The following is a 16039-nucleotide window of genomic DNA, read 5'->3' as shown; positions in this document are numbered from 1 at the left end:
AGTCCAAAGTGCCCTCGTTCCTTGGCACTAGTTGGAGAAGGGCCTCCTGAGACCTGAGAGCTGTCGCTGCTGCCTTTTCTCTCCCTGAGCTTACTCGGTGGAGTTCCCATGTCCAGTTGTTCCCCATCTTCCCGGGCTGCACCAGGGACAGCACCGTGAAGTTCTGAGCCTAGAAGAGATTTTACCTTCTGTTCACTGGCTCTAAAAAATCCTGTTACTCATTTCATTCGTGACAACATCAGCTTCCATTCTTTCCTGTTCTTTTTGTTCTCCGTGTTTTTATTCTTTCTGATTTAGAAAGCAACAGGAAAGAATTAATAAAGGCAAGCGTTTGATGTTTCTTTTCATCTTGAGGTGTTTTCATCTTAATTTTTTTTTTTTCTTTCAACAGTAATGGAGTTAGAAATTTAATTTTCTTTCTCTACTATGTCAACAATTGTTCACATCAGAAATTTTGTCTTTTTGCCATTACGTACTTGTACTTTTTAAAAGTTTCATCTTTATATATGTGTGGCAGGTGCTGAGGGCCCTGTACTCCCAGACCCTGGATAAAAACTAAAACTAAAACAAGGATGTACTGTGACTATCTTGGCATGTAAGCACAGTCTCTTTAAAAATGTGCAGAACAGTCTGAGATTCTGTCAATGAAAAATAATCCTATTTTCCTAACAGAGTGAAGGCACACTTCTCGCCACTGGGTCATATGATGGATTTGCCAGAATATGGACTAAAGATGGTAAAACAAACAAAACAAACAAAAAAGTTATATTTTCTGTTCATTTTTCCTGTTGTGTATTACACGCTTCCAAATAGTTAAAATGTTTTTGTCTTCTTAAACATCAGGTAATCTTGCTAGCACCTTGGGGCAACATAAAGGTCCTATTTTTGCATTAAAATGGAACAAGAAAGGAAATTTCATCCTGAGTGCCGGAGTGGATAAGGTAAGAACAAATTAAATTTGCTTTAGCAAAGGTTAGTTCCTATAAAGTATTTATGAACGTTTAAAATTTCCCCTCGTTCTACCAACGACTTTGCAAATAGTAAATGATTAGAACAAGTTTTTGATGCAGCCTTTCTAGCATAGGTGGAGATATCTTTATTCATGGACCTATCCCCAGAAATACTTCTATGCAAGCCAATCTTCAGTCTTGATCTTTTTGGCCACATTTTACTCTGGTTGCAATATGAGCAGAAGTAGGTGGGTCACACTCCTCTCTTACAACATACCTGTGGGATGACCCCATGGACAAAGCCTAGAGGCTCCCTAAGTGCTGCTGTGAGTGACTTCTGCTCCGGTTCCCCCAGCTCTCAGTTATCACAAGGGCTCTGAGACGTGGAGCTCCAAGGCAGCTTCTGAGTGTGTTGGAGAGAGGGCAGTCCCTCGCTCAGTGTGCCCGGGAGAGAGAGGGCAGGCACAAGCCCACAGGAAAACCCTCGTCCTGTACCCTTCCTGACAGACTTCGAGTCATGTTTCATGTTGTGTCTTTCACTAAGCAGCGATAGAAAATGGATTTGAGTTTTGAGTTGTTGAGACTGACCTAATTAAAATTCTGCTTCTGCCACTTAGTAGTTGGGCCTTGCGCACATCATTTCTACCCCCTTTTCTTCAATTTCTATGGTTTACAAATGGGGATAATAATAATGCTTTGCTTGTTGATTGGATCCTGAGAGAGCCTTTTGTCTACGCGGTGCGTGGTAACTGGAAAGCATGCTGCCTGCCAGCTGTTGGGCCCTTCCACCCCCCCTTCTGGGGGCTCTGAGTGTGCCTTATTTCCCTACCAGACGAAGTTCCTTCTTCCTCCTTCCTTTCCCTTCACACCTGGGACTAAATGACTGAAAGGAGCCTGTTAATCTAACCCCCATAAGTGTGCCTACCTTGAAATTTTATTACCAGGCAGCCAGTTGGTGCAATGGGTAGAGCCCCCAGAGCCCCAGCCCTGAAGTCAGGAGGACCCGAGTTCAAATCTGGCCTCAGACACTTAGCACTTCCTAGCTGTGTGACCCTGGGCAAGTCACTTAAGCCCAGCCTCAGGAAAAAAAAAAAGAAAGAAAAGAAATTTCATTACAAATTGCTTAGAAATAGATTTTTCACGAACTTAGCCCAGTGCAATAAGGGGGCAGTTACCTAAGATCTCCACAGATCATCTGGTTGATACCTCAAGCTACCAACTGACTAGTAGTAGTAGAGGGAACGATTCAGATGTTGAGCATGTATGTCAGAATCTTTGGATTTTTTTCAGTTTATTCAGGTCAGCTTTTTGTAATGCTCATTTAGCAAATTTAAGTATAAGCTGTGCCCAGAATATTCTGTTCTCACTAGAAGTGCTGACTTTGGGGCCAAGCACTGGGCACACAGAGACAGAGGAACCAGTTCCTGTCCACTTCTGACAGGCCGACTTCTATAGGGAGATGGATGGGAAGTAGCATGTGCCTAACCGTGTAGATGTATACCGAAAGTCTCCTTTGAGAAAGCTCTGTGAAGTAGGTCTTGAGTACAATCTTGAAGGTACCAGAGCCTACTCTTGAGTTATAGTCTAGCAAGGGATATATTGAGAATAATCTAGAAGCTCAGAAGAGAAAGAAACAAAGTACAAAGGGAAGTCCCAGAAGAGGGGAAAAGAGAAAGATCCAGTCAGACTTGAGTCTGGAAGGTTTCCTGGAGAAGGGATGATTTTTCAGTAATTCCTGATTTTTGAAAACAGACGCACACTTCAGATTTGATCAGTTCGGAGAGGAAGCATGAGGGGATGGTGAACTCACCATATGTGTCATAATCATTGATGCAGAGAATCTGAATCTTAATAGAACTTACATAGGAAAAAACAGTCCCCAAATATTCGAGACTTTTCCAAAAGTGCTTAGAATGATCCTATTCTTTATAATACAAGTTAAAGGTTTAAAAATAGAACTTGTAGTTGTTATTTTATATCACTTGAATAAAGTTTTATCTGTATTGCAGAAGGTCACAAAGCAGTTATTACTTTTACAGTTTCTTTAATTTTCTTTTTTCTTTTGAAAATAACAAATAAAGACCACGATTATCTGGGATGCACATACTGGGGAAGCCAAGCAACAGTTCCCTTTTCATTCAGGTAAAATTTCCTTTACAATTCACATAGATCTATTTTATCCTCTTTAAATTTGTTTTTTTAATTCACTATAAATGAAACAGTTTGGTACTTTAGACTCCAAACTCCATAATTTTAAAGGATTATTTCTTCCTTGTTGCATGAAATAAGGAATTATATAGAAATATAGACAATAATATCAGAAGAATTATTTATAATGTAAATAGTTTTAGGATAATATAATCATATAGAAAATAATAACGACACAGTTTACTTCTGAATTTTAAAGAAAATATCATTTATAGTGTTCACTCATGCCTTCCTATCTCTTTACCGAGGGCCAGAGACTTTGTACAAGACAAACAGCTGAACTATTTCCCATTAGATATGTTCCTCAATGGCAATGTGCGTGGTTCAAAAAAAAGTGTTACCTATCTTTCTATTATCTAAATATTTCCATTATAAGAATATTGTGGTACTCAACACATAATACCCACACACTTAGAAATCATGACATTGCACCTTAATCTGACTCACTCTCACTCTTTTAGAGCATTTTAATCAAGTGGACAGTCTGTTCATGTGCTCTTGCTTGGGTATTATGTAGATAATAAATGCACAATTAAACATTTTGCTGGACGTTCTGACCAGTTGAGAGTAACTAGTCACACTTGGGATTACATTCCTCTGAACACAGCAAGTGAGAAACATAGAACATGTGGTGGTTGGTGGGTTTTCCCCCAATAGAACTCAGGATGTGTAAACACTCGCTACTAACCAAGTAGTGCGTTGGACCCTCAGCTGTGCAGTCATTTTAAGTGTTACTTGATCCTAATGAGAAATAACAGGAAAGCTTGTCTAGTGTCTCAAGAAGAGCGGGTAAGGATACCTTAACAGCCGGGCCTGTGCCGTCTTTCCATGGAGGGCGGCTTTCTGTCTCAGAAGCCACAGTGCTTTAAGCGTATTCAGACCCCGTAGCCTTGGCTGGTTTGCTACAGTTTCCCTTCTTAAGGGGTACAAGCTATGTACTGATTAGTAGAGTACGAGTACAGGTCAAGTTTTCCATTCATTTTAACAGTTGTGACCACATATATGTAACATATATGTTAGATATAGATGAGGAAGAGAACAAACCTGCTAATGTGGAGTCTTGAGTTTCAATCTTGTGGCAGATATTGATTCATTCTGAACTGTAGGCAAGTCTTTATTTATTTTATTATTATTTTTTTTTAATTTAAATCTCCCTCCCCCCTCGGTTATGCATGTATATTAACTTTTTAAAGTACACATTTCTTTATGAGTCATGTTGGGAGAGAAAAATGGGAATAAAAAGGAAAAACCATGGCAAAAAAAAAAAAAAAAAAAAAAAAGGAACATAAAACACGGTGAACTGTAGGCGAGTCATTTGCACATATTTGGACCAAGGTTTTCTTGTTAGTAAAATGAGAATGATAATGCCATATCCCTCACATTAGATGATGTTTGTAAATCACTTTGCAAGCTATCCAGTGATAAGAATCGTTGATATTATTTTTGCTATGACCAGCAGCACCACCACAACCATTCACCACCACCACTGTTACAGTTAGTGAACCACCATTTCCGTAACACTACTCCCCCTTTCCTCCGTGTCACCTTGTTTTTACCTTTGGTACTTCTTCCCATAGTGTTCCTGTACACACAATAAAGCAGGGTTCTTCCTGTAGTTTTCCTCTTTTTTTGCCCTGTAGATCCCTAGATCATAGGCCTTGGTCATTAGAAAGATCTGTTGTCATGCCATCCATCGTTGTTACATGTCCAATCCAACTCTGGCTGCCTTTATCAGTCTTTTCTCATATTGCAACACAGAGAAAACTGTATTTTATTTAAGTATAAAGTTTTGACTCTTATCGTGTGTCATTTGTACTGTGCAGATGATAAGCCAAAGCTAGATGGAGGTAATTTTTCAGTGTAGCAGTTGGATAGCTTGAAAACATTTCTTTTCCTGAATCTTACAAATTATAAAATAAGTTATGAAAAGTTTATCTTTTTGTTGAATTTTTAGTCTCTTTTGTTTTTAAGAACCATATCTGTGCATTAACACTTTCCTCCTTTGCTTCCCAGCACCGGCACTGGACGTGGATTGGCAAAGCAACAACACCTTTGCCTCTTGCAGCACCGATATGTGCATTCATGTCTGTAAATTGGGACAGGATAGGCCTATTAAAACATTCCAGGGACACACAGTAAGAAGCTCTTTGTCTTTTTTCATGTGATTTGGATGTGCCTTTTGAAATTTAATGTTTACCAAATGGATGATAAGGAAATTATACTGAACTTTGTGTTTTCATGTATATGATGAAAAATTAATATGATTAATTATTTTTAGAATGAAGTAAATGCTATCAAATGGGACCCAACTGGTAACCTTCTGGCATCCTGTTCTGATGACATGACTTTAAAGGTAATTTGTTTTTTATTTATTTACATGTTCATTCATTTTTATGATGGCTTTTTATTTTTCAAAATACATACAAAGATAGTTTGCAATATTTATCCTTACAAAACCTTGTGTTCCATTGTTATGGGCCAGAACTTTAAACAAGGTACTGAGTGGAATTGAGAAGACAGTGGTTAAATCTACTTTAGCATTGATTTAATCCTGCAACAAACAATGGTTTCCTAGTGATATAATGATTGATGTATACTCAGTGTGGGGCATGTAAGCTAAGAGCCTTAGCCAGGATTGACATTCAGAGAAAGCTATTGGCAGATGCTGGTAGAGGCAAAGGACTGGAGGCAGGAGCTCAAGCCCATGGAACCAAGTAGAGAGGTAGGCCTCTAAGAAAGCTAACCAGGCCTTTGGAAAGAGACAATAAAGGATTTGGACTTTAATCCCTGGCTGTTCTTGTGGTGATTACTGAACTGAAACGAAGGCTGCTCCCAGAGACCCCAAGAAAACCTCAACAGGGAACATTACATTTTAGAGAGAGCATTACATTCTATATTTTTCTTCCTCCCTTCTCCCCTAGACACCAATCCAAATAGGTTAACACATGTGTAATTCTTCTAGACATTTTTCCACATTTATATGTTGCATAAGAAAAATCAGATCAAAAAGGAGGGAAAAATGTGAAAGAAAAATAAAGCAAGCAAACAACAACAAAAAAGGTGAAAATACTATGTTTTGATCCACATTTACTCCCCATCACAAATTTATTGGCATTGGCCTGAATCATCTCATTGAAAAGAGCCAAGTCTAGTTGAATCATTATGTATTCCTGTTGTTGTTGTGTGCAGTGTTCTTTTGGTTCTATTCATTTTACTCAGCATCAGTTCATGTAAGTCTCTCCAGGCTTTTCTGAAATCATTTTGCTTGTCATTTCTTATAGAACAACAATGTTCCATTATATTCATATACCATAAGTTATTTAGTTATTCTCCAGCCAGTAGGCATCCACTCAGTTTACAATTCCCAAAGTATTACTACAAACATTTTTGCACATGTGAGTCCTTTGTTCTTTTTTATGATCTTTTTAGAATACAAACCCAGTAGAAATACAAAGGGTACGTACAGTTTGATAACCCTTTGGGTGTAGTTCAGAATTGCTTTCCACTGGGGTAACTAGGTGGTACATTGGATAGAGCACCAGCCCTGAAGTCAGGAGGACCTGAGTTCAAATCTGGTCTCAGATACTTAACACTTCCTGGCTGTGTGACCCTGGGCAAGTCACTTAACCCCAATTGCCTCAGCAAAATAAAAAAAAATTGCTCTCCAAAATGGTTGGTTCAGTTCACAACTCCACCAACAATGTATTAGTCTCCCAGTTTTCTCACATCTCCAGTATTTATCATTGTCTTTTTGTCATCTTAACCAATTTGAGAGATGTGTAACGTTACCTCAGAGTTGAATTTGCATTTCTGTAAGCAATAGTGATTGTTAGAGCATTTTTTCATATGGCTAGAAATTATTTTAATTTCTTCATCTGAAAATTATACATATCTGTTGACCATTTATCAGTTGGAGAATGGCAAGTGTTCTTATAAATTCCAGTTAACTCTATCTTAGAAATGAGACCTTTATCAGAACCTTTGATATTAAAAATTTTTTCCCCAGATTTTTGCTTCCCTTCTGATCTTGACTGCATTGGTTTTGTTTGCATAAAAAGCTTTTAATTTAATCCAGTTTGCATTTCATGCTGTTCTCTAATTCTTCTTTGGCCATAAATTTCTCCCATTGCCCCAGATCTGAGAGGTAAACTACCCCTTGTTCTCCTAACTTGCTTATAGTATCACTCTTTACGTCTAAATCATGAACCCATTTTGACTTTATCTTAATATAGGGTATTAGATGTTGATCAGTGCCTAGTTTTTGCCATGTTATTTTTTAATTTTCCCAATAATTTTTTCCAGATAGTGATTTCTTATTTCAGAGGCTAGAGTCTTTGGTTTATCAAACACTAGATTACTATAATCATTGACTATTCCTATTCTTTATATATATTAACTATATAGCCTATTTCACTGATCAACTACTAACTACTCTATTTCTTGGCCAGTATCAAATGGAATTGATAATCATTGTTTTATAATAAATTTAGGTCTAGCACAGTTGGGCCTTAAAGGTAATTTAAAGGTAGATTTTTAAAATTTTTGTTTGTTTGAGGTGGGTGGGGAATTTCATTGTGATATTTTCACCACCATTTAGGGCCTGCTTTCCTCTTAGATAAAAATTAAGTCTTTTGTGCTTTATATTTTTCACATTTCCCTTTCCAAAGTTATTTGTAAAGGTTATTGATTGCAGTTGTGCGTTCAGTAGAATTGCTCCTTGTCTCCTGGACATAAATTTACTTTGAGACTTTAGCTTTCTGAGAACATGAGTGTGCAAAATGAGCCTTAATTGTTAGGACAGTTTGAGATTTTCTTTGCACTAATACAGAATAATTTTGACTTTTCAATAGAATATTCGGACCTGAATCTGCATATTTTTGAGAACATCCATGCACACACTAACAGAAAAGCTGCATTGTTAAAGCTTTATTAGTACTTAGTGATCTTTTTTTTCTCCTACCATATTTTATAAGTTACTCCTAGCCATATAGAAACTCACCTTTTAAGGAAGGGAATTTTAAATCCCTCTTTTTTTCAAGTCATAGATTTGCTAAGCTGTGAATCACACTAATAGTCTTAATGTCTGACTGTACTCAGACTGGTTAAGTCACTGACTGACATCTCTTGTGAGCATCCTCATCCTGACTACAAATGGAGCTTTCTTGTGTTAACATCCTCATTAGTAATCACCATAAAAACTGGGCTCTTTGTTGTACCTTCTCTGCCATGAGCTAAAAAAATATATTGGAAAACAGGAAAGGAACAGTAGCTCTCCCATTTTGTGCTTTTCCTATGATTATTGACTAATATTTACAATGAAAAATTGAAATCTTTCAAATTGTGCTTGAGTACCTTCAAGTGAAGGGGCCTGAGCTTTTTATGTAGGGGGAAATATCAGTGTACCCCATTCAAGTGTCAGGACCCAAACTGGTATGGGGCATAGCACCTGTTACTTTATTCACCCAGCTCAGCTTGTGGTTGGACCCATTCTGTCTCAGATCCTCCCTCCATCCGGCACGTCCAAGTGGATCCCCTGAAAGGAGATGGGTGCTGCCTGCGGGAGAATCTCTCCTGCTGTCTGAGCCCCGACCAGCTGGAAAGCTGGGAGACTTCAGCCCACTCTCAGCTCTGGGCTCACTCACAGCTTGGAGCCAGCTGAGTACTGAAATGTGGCTCCCCTGGGTCTCACCTCAGCCTTTTGGCTGCCGGTAGAGCCTAGGCCAGGTGCTCATCTGGGCCTCGGCTCTGTAACCTGTGAAGTGGAAGGTCTCTGCCCATCTGGCAATGGTGATTCTTGTTCTTTTTTTGCTCTTTTAGATATGGAGTATGAAACAGGAGAGTTGTGTCCATGATTTGCAAGCACATAATAAAGAAATTTATACTATCAAATGGAGTCCCACAGGACCAGGAACAAACAACCCAAATGCCAACCTCATGCTGGCCAGGTAAGAAAGACTTCAGGGAAACAAATGTGGTCACTTCATAAGGACCTGCTGAATCCAGTGCTCTTGGTCTGCAGAGAGCCCAGTGGCTGAAGAGGAGCTGGCTGGGAGCTGGGGCCGCCCTCCTTCTTTAGTGTCCGTTGGCAGCGCCAGGGAGTTAGGCTGGATGTTCTCTGGCCTCCTGATTCTTGGTTTATATGAAGAAAAGGGGAAATTGGAGACCTAAGAGATGGTCTGCTGGTCCGTGCCTGAAAGCATGAGAGTAGTGCCATTTAAAGGTGTTTCAGAAAGTATCTTTAATGAGTCAAAACACACTCTGGCTTCTGAAGCTGTATAGAATCAATACGAACACATAGACATAATAGTCCAGCCTATTTTGCTCTAATTTGTGGATCATTTTGTCCCTGTTTGAGTGATTCCTTGGGCCTATTCTCTGGTTTGCAGAATGGAAGTGGCATGGTTGGTAATCCTGCCCCGGCCCCTGCAGGGTGCAGGCCTATGGCTGGTGTGGCCCTCAGTGTTGGGGCCATGGGCCTGCCTCGGAGGTGCCCTGAAGGGAGGAGGGGGTATTGGTCTCCTGCACATGAGAGGAGTCAAGAAAAATAATGGCCTTTCCGTTACGGTGAAGCCATCCTCCTGTTTTCCTCTTGTCCCCTCCTCCAGTGCATCCTTTGACTCTACTGTTCGGTTATGGGACGTGGACCGGGGCATCTGCATCCACACTTTGACAAAGCACCAAGAGCCTGTGTACAGCGTGGCTTTCAGTCCTGATGGCAGGTATCTGGCGAGTGGCTCCTTCGACAAATGTGTGCACATCTGGAACACGCAGGTATGCTTTATGATCCTGAGTTAAATGCTTAAGCAGACTAAGGCGGAACATGCCTTTGAGAAGCCCACAATAGGCAGAACTAAAAGTCAGTTTTCAAATGTGGGGTAGCATCTAGGCAAAGGATGAAGGCATTTTGCATAACCCTTGGCGATATCTGGGCTTTGGCTGCAGCTGGCGACTTCTTCTAAACAGGCCCTGGGCACTGTGCAAAAGTTGCTTGCAGACTGGATTCAGAGTTAGGTCCTGTTAGACTTTAAAACAGTAGCCCCGTTGTTAGTCTTTCCCCTTCTTCTGGGACCTCATTTTTCTAGCCTGTTTTTGAGTATGAATGAATGCAACCTGGGAAACATTGACCTCTAAAAGAATATTGATTCCTTAAGGGCAGGGAGTGTTCTGTTTTCCTTAGCTTGACAGTTAACAAACTTTGGTAAATGCTGGTGGAGTTGGAGTCCAGAAGACCAGGCTTTAAGTCTAATCTGAGACCCTTACAGCAGGTGGTCACCTACCAAGAGATAACCTTCCCGCTGCTTTACTGAAAGAAGTTCCTCCAGTTGGAGCTCTGTGGAAGAAATTGCATATCATTGCACACTGATGTCTCATGAGAATCCTTGACATTTAACCTTTGTCAAACTTAATTCCCCTTTAAGTTTTCCAATGACTCTTATTCCATCAAGATTAAATCAAGTGAGTTAAGTTATGATGAAAAGCTATCTGGACTCCCAGAACTCTAAGGGATTGGATGGATCCCACACAACTTAGCAGTAGAGCTCATTGACTATACAACATTTCAGCCACCCTCTATTGTAACTGAAAACAGTCCACCTCACTTTCTAATAAGATCACATTTGGAGAGACAAGTGGGTGGTTGTGCAGTTTGTGTTTGATGAACAGCTAAGCTTTTACTTTTCTTGCACATTTAATGTGATTTCCCTCAAATTTCATAAATCATATAAACTAGATTTGCCATACTAGTGGATTTCAGATGGAAGGCTGTTGTCCAAGGAGTGATGCTGCTGTGACCAGGCCATGTTTGTTATCTCCAACATAGGCCTGGAATTTGATTTTCAAAAAATGATTCCCTTTCAGTTTTTACTCACTTTTCCTACCTCTGCTGAGATTAGAATTAGTGACTACCATTATGCCCTTTGCCCCTAATCATCCACTTAACATATAATCAGAACATTGCATTTTTTCCATAGGAAACTATTACCCATCAGAATTTAAGGAACTCTTGAATAAATAAGGCAAATTACCAGTGAAGTGAAATAGTACTGCCCTCAAGGAACTTTTCGTCCTTCCTAAAAGAGATTCTTTATTTGTTTTTTTTTTTTTTTTTTTTTTTTTTTTTTGTTTCTTAAGCTTAATTTGAATGTTTTCAATTCCAAATTTTCTTCCTCTCTCATACCCTTCTTCCCCCAAGCAAGAAATTACTTTTTCCTCTTTCCAGTCTACTCTGGAAATATGCATTGCATGACTTCATATGTATAATATAGATGTATTTCTTGCCTTCTCAATAGAGATGAGTTTGAGGGGTAAAAGGAGAAAGATAATTTGGAACTGAAAATAAAAATAAGTTTAAGAGAAAAAGCAATTTTAATGGTGGGGAAGAGAGGAGAAAAATTGAAATTCAAAATTTCAGAAAAAATATTAAAATTGTTTTGACATATACTTGGGAAAAATAAAATATTAAATTAAAAAAGAGGGAAAGAAGGCAACAAATATGATATGGAATAGATACTCTTAATTTGGAGTCCCATGGAGTCTGGGTTTTGAGTTCAGGGGGTCTGAAGTGGGGGAAGCTATTGCTGTTCGCCTTTTTTTTTTTTTTTTTTTTTTTTTTTTTTTTTTTTTTTTTTTTTTTTTAAGAGGGTCTGTGTTATCATGGGTAATGTCTTGACTTGCATATGAAACGAGACAGGGTGCTCAGAGTCGACAGCCTCATTCTCTTTTCCTGAGTCATCGCGGTCCAGAGGCAGGACAAAACCCAGAGACTGGTGATGGCTAGGGTGCCGAGGATGAGCTGGCCTCGTGGAGCTCCAAGTGCACCACAGCGCGCACTTCAGTGGCCTTCGTGGCCGATAGAACCAGTTTGCTCCTTCCCATCCTTGGGGTAGACCCAACCCACTGACAGGTTTGAGGCCGGTTCTGCCCAGCTGGTGAGAGTGAAGGCAGACTCCAGAGGCAGAGGGGAACAGTCCTGAAAAGGGGTTGTGAGCCCTCCCGAGAGGAAAGATAATGAATTCACTTCTAGACAGTTGAATTGAAAATGTCTGTAGGAGAGGCAGTTGAAGATTAGCAGAGAGATTAGGGCTAGATATGTAGATGGGGATCATCAAATTGGAGATAATAAAGGAATTCAGAGGAGCTAACCGGACCAGATGAATATGGAATGAGAAGAGAGGTCCCCCAGGATAGTGCTTTGTGGGACACCCTTAGTTAGCAGGTGCCTCCTGGTTGGAAAGCCCGCTGGGCCGGCCTTGGGGGTCTCTGTGGACAGCCCCTTCTCAGATAGCACGGCCCTGCTCACAGCAGGAGCTGGGGGCAGCAGCAGTGGGCCATCCCCTGCACGTGGAGAGGCTCTTATTAGGCCACAGCATTTGCCAGAGAGCACTGCACGGTACTTTATTGTTTGATCTTAGGCTTCTGTTCATGTTTTTCAGATAACTTGCTGGGGTTATTGGGTGTTCAATTTCTAGCTGTCTTAATTTCTGTGTCTTCAATGAAATGCTGTAAGCTTTTTTGCTATGGGGGATGCATTTATGGTGCTGTAGTTCAACTCATAAATATCATTAATGTGATTTTTAAAAAATGATCTCTCTCTTTTTAGACGGGTGCCCTAGTTCATAGCTATAGGGGAACAGGTGGAATATTTGAGGTTTGCTGGAATGCAGCAGGAGACAAAGTTGGAGCCAGTGCATCAGATGGTTCAGTAAGTATAATAGAATGTTTGCAAGGAGGCAATTTCCATTCCCCAGTGAGGGGGAACGGATCTTGTGACAAGTCATTCCTTTATTTATTTGTTTGCTTGGGCAGTTGGGGTTAAGTGACTTGCCCAGGGTCACACAGCTAGGAAGTATTAAGTAACTGAGGTCAGATTTGAACTCAGGTCCTCCTGATTTCAGGGCTGGTATTCTACCCAATGTGCCACCTAGCTGCCCTGTCGTTCCTTTTAAATATTTTTGGCCTTTTCCAAAAGACTATGCTGTCTTCACAGGCAGTATATGATGATTCTACAAATTAGGTTCTTTTTGATGTTTTTGTTATTTTTTATGATCAACAAATTGATAGTTAATCTGACTGAAGGCCTTTATTAGTTAGTCTCTTATATGAAAGAGCAAACGGTGAGCTAGTTATTTAATGTATGGCAACCCCACCTTTTTAAAAAATGGTGATGGTCTAGAGGGATGGATTGCAGCCTTAGGGCAGGCTGTTAGTGCTGGTACCTTGAGTGTTTCTGGGGGCTCCTCGAGGAGCACACAGGGCCTCCACTTGGGGGGACCGGCCTTGAAGTAGTTGAGCTCAAGCAGGAGGGTCTCTATCCAATTTCCTTTGTCCAAGGCAGCGGGCAAGCCCTCTCACCTGCATCCCTCTGCTGCCTCTCAGGTATTAGATATCTTGTAGCTCTGGCACAGGACCCGGTGCCATCATTGCTTATATTGTCATTGATTTAGAACCCAGCCCTGATTTTGGAAGTATCCCCATCCCAATTAGTCCTGGGAATGTAAGGTTTTCTGAAATGCCCAGTTCGGTTAACTTGTAAACAACTTTCTTTGTTACAGGTTTGTGTGCTAGACCTACGGAAATAGTGCTACTAGTTGGAAGCCATGGACCGACTATGAATGTGTACATAGCCAAAATGACTGTCCCTGACCCATGTACTGCTCTAGTCCCACTGGAACCATGGCCAGTCCACTACAGCCAAACCTAAAAGAAATCTCGACATACACTGTATAGAAACAAAGCAAAATTACACCCTGAAGAGGATGACAGAGTTTTGTCACAGCTTGTGAATCCTGTTCACCAAGTGCTGGCATCTTATCTGCTGTGCCCCCAAATAGCATTTAGAAGCTTGGGATGTGAAAAGCAGAAGAGGAAAGGAATGAGACTATACAAAAAAGCAGACCATACGTGCACCAAATCGGGAGACAAATGGCAGCCTTCCCGTCCCCCTGCCCTCTCCCCCACCCCTTCCCCATCTAATCATTATGATGGATCTTTTTTTTTTCCTTTCTTTTTCTTTTTCTTCTTCTTTTTTTTTAATTTCCCTTAATAGTTGAGCAGTTTATGTGTACAGAGAAAATGGACATATGTGAATATGCAGCCATGGGTGGTTTCTTGCTTTTCAGGCATTCTTTTTGGGTTTGTTTACTGATGCAGGAAGTAAGGGAGTGAATCTTGTTTCTTGTTTTTATTTTTTTCATCTTTTAAACAAAAAAAAAAAATCTTTTAAAAAATATTTTAATGCATTGTTTTGAAGAGGCCAAGTGAGTTTTGGTCTATTCTGTGGCTCTCAGAGCACGTTTTCCATTGGTTGTGTTTTGGGGTGAGGGTTGATTTTAAAAAAATATATCTTAAATGTGACATTGGTCATGTTAATCAAGAAAGTACATTATTTGTAAGGGTATTCTGCTCTGGTTTTTCTGGTGGTGTGGCTGAAATGCAGAAGTTTCTTATTTGGGACATATTTCTGCCAAACTTAAGAATCGAAGGGCACAAATTTTTTTTTTTAAATTTACAAATACAAGAGCTGCATTTAAAAAAAAAAATCTTGTTGCTTCAAGACCATAGTTAATTATGGTTTAGTTGTGCACTATTGTGAAAAGGAGCAAAGTAGGATTCTGGGGTGTTTTTGTTTTGTTTTTAAGAGATAGAAATCTTTCTGGACATAGGTTTATTTGCTTCTACCAGGCATATACACCATATGTGTAGGAGCTGATATATAATGTAACCAAATTCCAGTATTAAAAAAAAACTCATGTCAATTTTCTTTATATAAATCAAAATACCTTTGGCATATATTTGATAACACTGCCATTATGTGGCAAAATGTTTACTACCTTAGTTTCAAAAGAAATCTTTAGAACAGAAGACTTGCTTTAAGGTGTGTTTAAATAGCAGTGATTCAGCTTATTAAAAAATAATAATACTTGCACTAATATCTCTGCTGCTCTGATTCTGCAGTTTATTATAACTTATGGCTATGTTTTTTTCAAATATAAGTAGGTATAAGCTGCTATTTTTAATTAATCACTACTATGTATTGTCCTTTAGTCTATTTGCAATATCAACAGATAATCTGCAAACTTTTGTTCTGTTCACGTGACTAGGGTATACCGAAATTTCTTTTGTAAATTCAGCACATTTTGTTTGTGTGTGCTGTTGAAAAGGGGTCACTTCATGTTTCATGCCAGATTCCGAGGCTATAAATTTCTAAGAGTATAGTTGTTAAATTTATGTCACAGATGTTTTAATTAAGGAACAGCTTCTATCACAGAGCTTTGCAAAGTTAACCGTTTTATAACACTATTTCAATCACTAATAATTTTGTGACTATTATTGCTTTAAAAAAGTTAATCTACTTTGTTCTTAGTTTAGGCATAAATTGATTTAACCCAAATAATGCAGCTTTTTTTTTTGCCATTGATTTTCTGCTATTTTTACAAACTAATATGACTTGAAGCAAGTCTTCATTTTGCTAAGGTAGGATAGCATTGGCCTTTGGTAAAGAAAATACACTTAATTCCACATTCATTCTTCTATGTTCTCCAGTTATTAGTGGAGAATCTATTCTAAATCACAGCATTTAAAAAAAAAAAATTCATATCCAGAAAGGCAGTCATTCATGATGATTTTGTGCCAGCTCTTTTTAGGGTTTTGGAACACATGAAAGAATCTAAAACAATTACCTTGTGAGTTATGTAAAAAACCTCATAGACTGAGTATCTGGCACTTGGACATCCTACTTTTATTGGTGGAGGTCTGTGTCCGTGGCTGACCTCTGTTGTTGTTTAAAAAAAAAAAAGTAAAAAATAAAAAAAATCTGTGCAATAATTTTTAAATGTGCTCCCAGGAATAGACACAAATGTTTTGAATATGTTTAAGCTGCGTTT

At 39.3% G+C, this 16039-nt stretch overlaps 1 protein-coding gene across 3 annotated transcripts in view; it reads left to right on the top strand.

Moving 5' to 3' along the window:
- The window catches only part of TBL1XR1 (TBL1X/Y related 1), a 135136-nt gene extending 119466 nt beyond the window's left edge, over window positions 1-15670 (top strand). For all 3 annotated transcript variants that reach the window (XM_074298228.1, XM_074298229.1, XM_074298227.1), the window contains 9 exons: window positions 673-736; window positions 844-941; window positions 3032-3092; window positions 5172-5293; window positions 5437-5511; window positions 8976-9103; window positions 9764-9929; window positions 12757-12858; window positions 13709-15670. In XM_074298228.1, coding sequence (XP_074154329.1) covers window positions 673-736; window positions 844-941; window positions 3032-3092; window positions 5172-5293; window positions 5437-5511; window positions 8976-9103; window positions 9764-9929; window positions 12757-12858; window positions 13709-13735 — 843 coding nt within the window. In that variant the 3' untranslated portion in view covers window positions 13736-15670. The remainder of the gene's footprint in view (window positions 1-672; window positions 737-843; window positions 942-3031; window positions 3093-5171; window positions 5294-5436; window positions 5512-8975; window positions 9104-9763; window positions 9930-12756; window positions 12859-13708) is intronic.
- The last annotated feature ends 369 nt before the right edge of the window (window positions 15671-16039 follow it).

The sequence above is a fragment of the Sminthopsis crassicaudata genome, chromosome 3, assembly GCF_048593235.1.
Source record: "Sminthopsis crassicaudata isolate SCR6 chromosome 3, ASM4859323v1, whole genome shotgun sequence".
Classification (NCBI taxonomy): Eukaryota; Metazoa; Chordata; class Mammalia; order Dasyuromorphia; family Dasyuridae; genus Sminthopsis; species Sminthopsis crassicaudata.
The sequence above is the reverse complement of the archived record's forward strand: the minus strand, read 5'-3'. Positions and strand labels throughout refer to the sequence as shown.